Genomic DNA, 11,209 nt, shown 5'->3' with positions numbered 1-11,209 from the left:
GGAGAATTGGCTTGGAGAGCAGCGGTAAAAACAGGATTAGCAGGGGGGCAAGGGACTGGCACGACAGCGGGGTAAAAAGAGATGGAGGCCAGGGGGGGGACAGATGGGCTGGAGACAGGGGTAAAAACACAGGATAGCGATGGGGGGAAGAGGGCTGGAGACAGGGGTAAAAACAGGATAGCAGGGGCGGGAAGAGGGCTGGAGACACAGGGGTAAAACAGGATAGCAGGGGGAAGAGGCGTGGAGAGAGCGGGTAAAACAGGATAGCAGGGGGGAAGAGGGCTGTGAGACAGCGGGTAAAAACAGGATAGCAGGGGGGAAGAGGGGCTCTGGAGACAGGGGTAAAACAGGATCAGCAGCGGGGGGATACAGGGGGAGAGGGCTGGAGACAGGGGTAAAACAGGGATAGCAGTGGGGGAGAGAGGCTGGAGACAGGGTTTAAGAAACAGGATAGCAGTGGGGGAAGACTGAACGGCATGGACAAGGGGTAAGAACAGCGATAGCAGGGGGGGAAGAGGCTGGAGACACGGGGTAAGAACAGGATAGCAGGGGGGAAGATGGGCTGGAGACAGGCGGTAAAGAACAGGATGAGCAGGGGAAAGAGGGCTCGGAGGAGCAGGGGTTGAAGAACAGTGAATAGCAGGGGGGAAGATGGCTGGAGACAGGGGTAAGAACAGGATAGCAGGGGGGAAGATGGCTGGAGACGGGGTAAGAACAGGATAGCGAGGGGGGAAGAGGGCTGGAGACAGGGTGTAAGAGACAGGATAGGAGGGGGCGGAAGACTGCGCTGGAGACAGGGGTAAAACAGGATAGCAGGGGGGGAAGATAGGCGGCTAGCGTGGAAAAAGGTAAGAACAGAAGGCAGGGTAAGAACAGGATTAGCAGGGGGGAAGAGGGCTGGCAGACAGGGGTAAAAGACAGGATAGGCAGGGGGGAAGAGGCTGGAGGGGCAGGGGTAAACAAGGATAGCAGGCGGGGAAGATGGCTGGAGACAGGGGTAAAAACAGGATAGCAGGGGGGAGAGGGCTGGAGACAGGGGTAAAAACAGGAATAGCAGGGGGAAGAGGGCTGGAGACAGGGGTAAAAACAGGATAGGCAGGGGGGAAGAAGGGCTGGAGACAGGGGTAAAGACAAGGGATAGCATGGGGGAAGCAGGCTGGGAGACGAGGGGTATAAAACAGGATATAGCAGGGGGGAAGATGGCTGGAGACAGGGGTAAACAGGATAGCAGGGGGGAAGAGGGCTGGAGACAGGGGGTAACAAACAGGATAGCGGGGGGAAGAGGACTGGAGACAGGGGTAAACAGGATAGCAGGGGGGAAGAGGACTGGAGACAGGGGTAAGAACAGGATAGCAGGGGGAAGAGGGCTGAGAGACAGGGGTAAAAACAGGATAGCAGGGGGGGAAAGAGGCTGGAGACAGGGGTAAAACAGGATAGCAGGGGGGAAGAGGGACTGTGAGACATGGGGTAAGAAACAGGATAGCAGGGGGGAAGAGGGACTGAGACAGGGGTAAGAGAAAGATAGGAGAGGGGGAAGAGGATGGCTGGAGACAGGGGTAAAAACAGGATAGCAGGGGGGGAAGAATGGCTGGAGACAAGGATGCGTAAGAAAACAGGATAGCAGGGGGGAAGAGGGGCTGGAGACAGGGGTAAAAACAGGGATAGCAGGGGGAAGAGGCTGGAGACAGGGTTAAAAACAGGATAGCAGGGGGAAGAGCTGGAGACAGGTAGAACAGGATAGCAGGGGGGAAGAGCTGGAGACAGGGGTAAAAACAGATAGCAGGGGGGGAAGAGGACGGAGACAGGGGTAAGAACAGGATAGCAGGGGGGAAGACTGGAGACAGGGGGTAAGAACAGTGATTAGAGAGGGGGGGAAGATGGCTGGAGACAGGGGATAAAAACCAGGATAGCAGGGGGGAAAACTTGCTGGAGACAGGGGTAAAAACAGGATAGCAGGGGGAAGAGGACTGGAGACAGGGGTAAAAAACAGGATAGCAGGGCGGGGGAAGATGGCTGGAGACAGGGGTAAAAACAGGATAGCAGGGGGGAAGCAGGGCTGGAGACAGGGGTAAAAAACAGCCGGATGAAAGGCACGGCGGGGGAAGAGGGCTGGAGACAGGGGTAAAACAGGATAGCAGGGGCGGGAAGAGGACTGGAGACAGGGTAAGAACAGCGATTAGGGGAAAGGGGGAGGGGCAAAAGATACGAGAGGCTGGAGACAGGGGGTAAGAACAGAATAGCACAGGGGGGAAGATCGGCTGGAGACCAGGGGGTAAAAACAGGATAGCAGGGGGGATAGAGGACGGGAGACAGGGGTAAAAACAGGATAGCAGGGGGGAAGAGGAACTGGGAAGGAGACAGAGGCTGGGGAAAGGAGACGTGTAAAAAGGATAGCAGGGGGGAAGAGGAGCTAGGGGGAAAACGGAAGAGGGGCAAGAGGACTGGAACGGGTAAGAACAGGATAGCAGGGGGGGAAGAGGTGGAGACAGGGGTAAGAACACGGATAGCAGGGGGGGAAGAGGGCTGGAGAACAGCCCGGGGTAAAAACAGGGATCAGACAGGCGGGGAGAGGCTGGAGAAGGCAGGTAAGAACAGGATACGCCAGGCGGGGAAGATGGGCTGGAGACAGGGGGTAAAATCAGGAATAGCAGGTGGCGAAGATGGGCTGGCACTACAGGGGGCGTAAGAACAGGATAAGCATCCGGGGGGAATGGGCTGAGACAGGTCAGGTAAGAACAGGTAGACGCGGTTGCAGTGGCCTTGTGTAGGAGAAACTTAGTCTGCTTCAGGGAGCTGTGTGGCCTGTGTTGGATGCTGAATGTCAGAGACCAGCTCTCAATGTCTTGCAGGAAGTATCAGGCTGCAAGGAACCATGGGAGAGATCCCCAGGTACCACACAAAGGCCTTTTTCCTGTGTTGCTTGGTGTATCTTCTTCAGCCTGTGAGTGTGTGTGTGAGTGTGGGTGTGTGTGTGTGTGTGTGATCCTCTATAATCAATGATCTGTTAACAACCTGTTTTTGTGTGTATTTCATCCTGTAGGTCCCAGCAGATGACAGCGAGGTGACCGCAGCCTGCGAGGAGGCTCTCCACTGGGCCTGTCGTTTCCTTCCCTTCTCCCGATTCCTCAATGCTGAGGAGATCATCCAGGACACCCTCCTCAGCTTGGTCTCTGAACTACCCCCTGTAACCCTGGTAAACCTGAGCCGGCCGTCACCTCATTCACAGGCATTCCTATTCGGTTCATTGTGTTTTCTCTCCTGTCCCACACAGGAGAGGTATAAAGTAGAGTGGAATCACGTCTCTTACCCCAGGCTGGTGTCTTCCTCCAGGTGGCAGAGACTCTGGTGCAGGCCTTCCCTGAGGAGGAGGAGTCAGTCAGGGTCCCTCTGAGAGAGAAGTACAACTCMCTCCTGCGGAGACTGAGGCACTGCACTGTCCCAGGTCACTACTATCTACTAATGTCACTGCTCTTCACCTTTCTGCCCAGCAGAASGTAAAGAGAGTAAAATATAATATATGTCATTTAGCAGRCACTTATCAAATCTGATTTAGTCATGCGTTCATACATTTTACGTCCGGATGGTCCCGGGAATCAAACCCACTATCTTGGCGTAAGGTAATGCTAATGTTTCTTACTAATCTTCATTCGCTCCTTGACCTTCTCTTTCTCTCTTCTAGCCTCAGGACAGAACGGTAACAAGAGRGATGAGGAGGAGGGAGAGGAGGTGATGATGATTCTGGTGCAGGAGCGGCTCAGACAGAGGAGGAAGGACCTGAAGCGTCTGGCCAGGCACCTGGCTCCCCTGGAGCTCTACCTATGGGAGAGGGAGGAGGAGCAGGACAGGAGGGGAGGAGGGCAGGGGGCTGTAGCCCTGCTAGAGAGATTCTCCCTGGGGGCCAGTCTGAGTAACAGCACCCTGACGGACTGTGGGCGCCCCCTGGTGTACAGCGATGGAGACACGGCCGAGAACTCCGTGGCTCTCTCTCCTGACCTGCACAGCAGGCCTCCTCACAGGTAGACTCAGGCTTTCTTGATGAAATTTGTATCTGTCAGAAATATTTGTTAAGAAACCAATCATTACTTTTAAACCTTGTACTTTTATGGCCATTGTGGCAACGTCAGGCAAGTTGATTGTACAAAAGTTTCTCTTTRGCGGAATTTGTGGTGTAAACAATTTTTGTTTTCAGCATCAGCAAGAGAGTGAGGGTGCAGGACCGAGCAGACAAGCCTGGAAGTCAAGTAGAAGTAGTTGAGGGTGGGAGCATCCAGGAGGAAGACCAGAGCTGCACRGGCCCAGCCCAGGACCCTGCTGTGGGGGAGGACAGCCCCTCTCTGACCCTGCCCGTGGTGGGGACCTGGGAGTTTGAGCTGGAGGATGAGGAGTACCTGCGTTTCCTGGAGCTCTTCCTCAGCTACGTGTTGGAGAAGGACGGCCCTGACCCAGACGCAGGCAGTGACCCTCCCCTGCTGAAGGGCTTCTGTAGCCAGCTGAGAGAGCGAGAGCTGCACTCCCTCACCTTCGATGTCCTCACCACCCTCCGCCGTCGCCAGAGAGATGGGCGCCAAGCGACCAGGAGGCAGGGGGGCAGTGACGYCCCCGTGTTCAGAGCAGGACACTGCTACAAACCAGTACTCCTTACCACCCCTTCGTTTCTCCACAGTGAGCCCCCTACACCCAGACCCAGCATGTCTGTCAGTGTCCTGTCYCTTCCTGGGCTCAGGACCGGCAGGGAGCAGGGGTTGTTTGGCTTCAGTCTGCAGGCCAGGCCAGCCAGCCCACGTCCAGAACCCACACCTCAAAGAAGCCGCCTCGGCTCGAAGTCTAGCCCCAGTCAGAGTTCTGTTCCCTGGGAGCAACCATCGGAGGGCTGGGCGTTCGGGCCCCTGTGCTCCGTGGAGGCTGTAGAACTGCAGCAGGAGCTGGAGCCCAAGCTGGAGGCCCAGTTCCCAGGGCTGGGCAGGCTTCTGGAGTGGATGGTGCGCTGGGCTGATAAGAAGGTGTTGCTGGGACAACCCAGCCGGATGAAGGAGAGGGAGGCGGGTGGAGGAGAGGTAGCTGGAGGTGGGGTGGTTATTCGGGTCAAAGCCTCGGCTCCTGCGGTGCTCACGGCCCTCAGCATGTTGGAGCACAGGTACACCACYGCCCTGCTAGGCATGGACCACTACAGCGCAAATTTACAGGTGAGTAGATAGTGTTCTATGAACTGTTTATTAACCAGATTTAGAGATGTGCGTGGACTTGTGCCATGAGTGATGAGAACCACCAGACTTGGCATAGACCAGAATTCTCTGACAGGTTTCCTTTCTTATCTCAAATCAAATGTTATTGGTCACATACACGTGATTAGCAGATGTTATTGCGGGTGTAGCGAAATGCTTATGCTTCTAGCTCCGACAGTGCAGTAATATCTAATAAAGTACACAACATATACACACAAATGTAAGTTGGAATGAATTAAGACTATATACATATATGGACGAGCGATGTCAGAGCGGAACGTACTAAGATGCTGTAGAATAGTATAGAATACAGTATATACATATGAGATGAGTAATGCCAGATATGTGAACATTAAGTGACTAGTGTTCCATTCCTTAAAGTGGCCAGTGATTCCTAGTCTATACCTATAGGCAGCAGCCTCTAATGTGCTAGTGATGACTGTTTAACAGTCCGATGGCCTTGAGATAGAAGCTGTTTTTTATTTCTCTGTCCCAGCTTTGATGCACCTGTACTGACCTTGCCTTATGGGATAGCAGGGTGAACAGGCAGTAGCTCAGGTGGTTGTTTTCCTTGATGATCTTTTTGGCCTTCCTGTGACATCGGGTGCTGTAGGTGTCCTGGAAGGCAGGTAGTTTGTCCCCGGTAATGCGTTGGGCAGAACGCACCACCCTCTGGAGAGCCTTGCGGTTGCAGGCGGTGCAGTTGCCGTACCAGGTGGTGATACAGCCCGACAGGATGCGTTCAATTGTGCATCTGTAAAAGTTTGTGAGGGTTTTAGGTAATAAGACAAATTTCTTTAGCCTCGTGAGGTTGAAGAGGTTCTGTTGCACCTTCTTCACCACACTGTCTGTGTGGGTGGTCCATTTCAGTTTGTCAGTGATGTGTACGCCAAGGAACTTGAAGCTGTCCACCTTCTCCACTGCAGTCCCGTCGATGTTGATAGGAGGGTGCACCATCTACTGTTTCCTGAAGTCCACGATTATCTCCTTTGTTTTGTTTTGTTGACGTTGAGTGAGAGGTTGTTTTCCAGGCACCACACTCACAGAGCCCTCACCTCCTCCCTGTAGGCTGTCTCGTCATCGTTGGTAATCAAGCCTACTACTGTTGTGTCGTCTGAAAACTTAATGATTGAGTTGGAGGCGTGCTAGGCCACGCAGTCATGGGTGAACAGGGAGTACAGGAGTGGACTGAGCACGCACCCTTGTGGGGCCCCAGTGTTGAGGATCAGCGGAGTGGAGGGGATGTTTCCTACCTTCACCACCTGGGGGTGGCCCGTCAGGAAGTCCAGGACCCAGTTGCACAAGGCGGGGTTCAGACCAAGGGCCTCGAGCTTAATGATGAGCTTGGAGGGTACTATGGTGTTGAATGCTGAGCTATAGTCAATGAACAGCATAGGTGTTCCTCTTGTCCGGATGGGATAGGGCAGTGTGCAGAGTGATGGCGATTGCATTGTCTTTGGATCTATTGGGGCGGTAAGCAAATTGAAGTGGGTCTAGCTTTCTTGGGAACAGGAACAATGCTGGCCATCTTGAAGCATGTGGGGACAGCAGACTGGGATAGGGMGTGATTGAATATGCCCGTAAACACTCWCTCTCCTTTCTCCCCTCCACCCCCAGGTTCCAGAGAGGCAGTGGACAGTGGCTCCAGTGTTGCAGCCTGAGGTGGGCTGGAAGCTGGAGAGGGAGAGCAGTGTGGATACAGGTTACCCTGCATCAGCTGGCACACCCATTACTCTGCCAGACCAGGATCCCCAACACTGCGAACTGTCCTAGTGAGTGTGTGCATGAGTGTTTTATCATTTTCTTATGGCTCAGAGAGGATCTTAATATATTTCTGTTTTACAGTGGGTCACAGACTGAGGGGGTGGAACGAGTGACATCCCAAGAGACCTCACAGCTTTCTGACCCTGTGGGAGTGACCTTAATAAACCCTGAGAGTGGGGTGGCAGACTTCCCAGACAACAAGCTTGACCTTTCTGCTGAAAAAGGAGAGGACAGCAATGCTGACGAGGCCTTGAGGTCATCAGCCTCTCTCGCCATCCCCAACATCTCTGTCCACATCAAGAGCCTCCGTCCAACACAGAGCCCACCAGGCCAGGTGGGCACTGCCAATCACACCATGACCGTTCCTCTATGTTTCTAGATGAAGTGTTGGGTTGGCACCTGGTCACTTAAGTTTGTCTATCCTTTCTTCTCCTCAGGCATTAACGCTGGCAGATCTACGGTGCTCAGAGAGGGAAGAGGACATTGTCAGCTCTCAGTGAGTTCTGGGTGTGGGAAACACAGGGAAAAGTAATTTTTTATTTTTCTCATTTACTAATTGACACCAGAGCCAAAGGCAACCGTGGCTGGTTGGCCAAGGTGAGTTGGTAGGCTACTGTTACCGTGGTGATAGTAAACAGAAGCTACAGTTTGGTATGACAGACCATAGAAATGGATTCTATTCATTCTATTTCTTGTGACCGACACTGTGGATTGTAACCAAAGCTGCCAGTTACTAGAGGGCTTGTTTTTGTCTCTTTGGAAAAGTCATTTCACATAATGTTTATGTTTACATGAATGTTTGTGTGTTCTAGAGAGGAGGAAGAGAATCTGCTGTCTCATGGCTCCCTGAGAAGACCATCAGATATTACTGAAGAAGTGACAAGAAATATGTAAGTGAACCCAAACAAAAACACACCCTATATTGCTTTGTATTCCTTTAGTTCCATATAATAGTATTACAGAGGTACTTTGGTTCACTTCCCTTCAAATCTGCATTTGTGACATTCACTTGGTCTGTTTTCTCCTCAGAACTCCGAGTGAGGGTTCAGTATCAGACGTCCCTCCCCGTGCCAGCTTCCAACACCTTCCCGTGGCAGAGCCTCAGGCTGGGGCTCAGGCAGCAGACTCTGCCCCTAACGGCGGGCTGCCCCAGGGGAGCACCAATACGACCCCTGCCTCTGCTCCCATCCAGACCCTGCCTGCCCAGACAGACCCTGTCAGACAGCTCTTGCAGGATGAGCTATTCAGACTGGTCCAGGTGGATATAAATATGAACATCAGACAAGGCAGAGGAAAATACATAAATGTATGTATGTAGCCACGGACTATTTCATGATTGCTTCGTGTTTCTCTCTTCAGTTGCAGCAGATCAACTTCATGAGTTTGATGCAGGTGGTCGGAGCGTCGTTTGTCAACCTCCCAGTGTCACAGAACAACACACTCCCGGCCCAGTCCAATGTGCCCTATCCACACCCCAATGCGCCCCTGTCCCACCCTAACACTCTCCTCCCTCACCTGAATCTGACCCCCTCCCAGAACAACATGTCCCCTATGCCCCAGACCCAGAGCTCGGTTCAGGCCTCGGAGCCCCCGTCTGGGGGAGACAGACCCACAGACCAACCCCCCATCCACGAAATGCAGCCATTGGCCGTCCACCCTGAGCCGTTGAGAGATATCCAGGGGGAGACCAGGACGTTGATCTCATCCTCTCATGGGCTTCAGACCACTGTGGACCCCACCTGCAGTGCCCCTCTGCTACTGCCCTCTGGTGGTAGCTCACAGGTTCCTGCTCCCTACAGCTCAGGACTGAAGCTCCTTCAGCTGCACCCTCCCCTGCTGTCCCTCCAGCGGCATGGTAACACGGCCCCTGTGCGTGAGGCCTGGGGACCCCCGTCTGAGAGGAGACCCAGCACTACTGTGCCCCCCCACCTGAACCCCAGCCAGTATGACCCAGCCGCTCTGAGGAGGGCAGAGGAGAGAACGAGGGAGGCAGAGAGAGAGTCCACCGCGCCACCATCACACCTCAATCTGACACAGTATGCCCACTATCCCTCCAACCAGGCCCCCAGGAACACACTGCCCCCGCTCCAGAATCCAGAGACCAGGGTGGAGAGGTCCAGAGGGGCTGAGCCCCCTCACCTCCCTCCTACCCTCCCATCACACAGACCTCCCCCTGTCCACGGCCTCCCCCTCCTCCGCTTCCACCCTGACCCACGCCCCCCTACGACCTTCGCCCTCATACCCTTCCCACACTCCTCCAGACCCCTGACTGTCACCCCAGCAGCCACGGGCCACAACCCCAGACTACAGTTACTCCAGAGAGACCCAGACCCTCCTAGGATGATGCTGCCCGAAGCCACCCCTCCGGCCCGCGTGCCACGTCTCATCCCTCTGGGAGAGCTGATGGGCTGGGCTGCAGGGAGACAGAGGGGGGCAGAGGCCAGACTCCAACTCCTCAGAGTGGCCCCACCGGCACAGAACCCTACCCCAGCAACACCCTCCACCAGCACCAACTCCAGCAGGAGGCAGAAGAGACAAGTGGAGAGGTTGAAGAGAGAGGGAGAGAAAGCAGAGGTCACATTTAGACCAGAGGACTCCATCATACTCCCGCGAGAGCGCAATGAGGACGAGCCTGCAGAGCCTGTTCTTGGGGAGGGCTATGTCTTTCCTCTTGGGACCTTTGACTCCGTGCTGACTGGTCAGGGATTGGTGGACAGGGCACTGTCTACTGCAGCTGAGCTCCATGCCTTTGCCTCTACACACAAGAGGCCTCCTGAGAGCCACGATGCTTGTACCAACACAGACCCAGCTTCTCCTCACTCAGATACAGGCATTTCTGCCCAACCTACTGTCACTTCTGCTGCTTCTGGACCTGCTGCTCTCCCTCCTGAATTGTTCCTGAATCTGCGGTTCCCTAGAGACCCTCCTGTCCACGACACAGAGACATCGGGGGAGAAACGACCAGAGAGAAACACGGTGAGAGGACTATTTAATGACAGAATCGAGTGGAACGTTCAGTACACCGGTACAGATCATCTATACTGTTTCAGGAATTTCATGAAATTCTACTTAATGGTCTTATATCTCTCTCTCCCTGCCTCTCCGGACGCACAGGGTCGTCAGTTCATAAATGTGATAGATCTGGAGGATGGGGCTCTGCTACAGGAGTTGACATCGTGCCCCCGCCCTGCGGTGCGGGATCATAACGTCAACCCCTCTCAGCCCTCTCCCCCCACCTCRGCACAGCTCCACCTGCTGGCAGCCTCCGTCACCAACTCAGCCCCTTCGGAACTCACTGCAGACACCAGCACAGAGGACGACCAACCCCAAGCTCAGCCAGATGGTCTGAGTCAATATAATCGATTCACTCTGCTAAAACAACAGCGTTGTACTCCGTATATTGTCTCTGTCTGTAATATGTCCTGTGTCTCCTCCAGGCTTCTCTGTAGCGTCCCTTCCACCTGCCCACCCTGAGCCCAGTGGAGACCCAGTGACTCGCAGTCTGCTGCAGGAGAGGAGAGCCCCAGGCCGCTCCCTGGAGACCCATCGCGGAGCTCCATCCAGGGCCCCAGTGATCCAGGCGTCTGCCCGTCTGTCTGAGATGGACGCCCAGCTAGCTGCCTTGCAGAAYATTGCAGATCACATGGAGAGCGAGTTTGCCAATACCAGACTGGTAACGTAGCTTTGGGATTTACATATCTACACCTCATCCTGCCTGTGTCCACTTGTCGGCCTGATGATTGGCAAGTCAGTGAGTCTGCTGATAGTCCGTATGTGTAAAATGAAGTATTCCCTCTCTTAGYTGGTGAGCACCATTGAGACTCTGGGTCCTGCCATGGCTCCTGAAAGGGTGGAGGGAAGAACACCAGTGAACAAGACAGTCACTCTGGCCACCTCACCAGAAGGTCAGATCCACAGTTAAGGCGTCTGCATACGTAGGTTAGGTTTGCTCCAGAATTCGGGCTAGGCGACGCGGACGCCTCTGCTCGCATACTACTTTCAAAAATGTGCATGGAAACTAGTTGTCTCTCTTAGAATGTCAACACACGTTTCATTGAAGAACCCCGTCCATAGTTCCCACTCCTGCTCGGAGTAGTACTTTTGACCAGTCACAGAAGAAGGGGCGTGGACTTCAGCTACTGAACTTCGACTTGTGTGCTCAAACAGCCTAAAAAAAAWWAAAAAACTGCCGTACTCCAAAACGTAACCAAATGTTGCCATAA

General features: G+C 54.1%; 1 protein-coding gene across 1 annotated transcript in view; it reads left to right on the top strand.

The window, feature by feature from the left end:
• cplane1 (ciliogenesis and planar polarity effector 1) overlaps nt 1-11,209 on the top strand; it is a 31,705-nt gene that overhangs the window by 12,441 nt on the left and 8,055 nt on the right. Inside the window, 17 exon segments of the mRNA XM_070441415.1 lie at nt 1-71; nt 593-621; nt 1,795-1,807; nt 2,744-2,889; nt 3,041-3,193; nt 3,331-3,442; nt 3,680-4,016; nt 4,190-5,183; nt 6,840-6,994; nt 7,068-7,320; nt 7,424-7,482; nt 7,799-7,876; nt 8,016-8,244; nt 8,346-9,962; nt 10,101-10,329; nt 10,424-10,659; nt 10,789-10,891. The exon segment at nt 1-71 is cut by the window's left edge and continues 200 nt beyond it. Of these exon segments, the coding sequence (XP_070297516.1) occupies nt 1-71; nt 593-621; nt 1,795-1,807; nt 2,744-2,889; nt 3,041-3,193; nt 3,331-3,442; nt 3,680-4,016; nt 4,190-5,183; nt 6,840-6,994; nt 7,068-7,320; nt 7,424-7,482; nt 7,799-7,876; nt 8,016-8,244; nt 8,346-9,962; nt 10,101-10,329; nt 10,424-10,659; nt 10,789-10,891 (4,814 nt within the window).

Source organism: Salvelinus sp. IW2-2015, linkage group LG4q.1:29, assembly GCF_002910315.2.
Source record: "Salvelinus sp. IW2-2015 linkage group LG4q.1:29, ASM291031v2, whole genome shotgun sequence".
Lineage (NCBI taxonomy): Eukaryota > Metazoa > Chordata > Actinopteri > Salmoniformes > Salmonidae > Salvelinus > Salvelinus sp. IW2-2015.
Note: the sequence above shows the minus strand (reverse complement) of the source record. Positions and strands in the feature narration are given on the sequence as shown.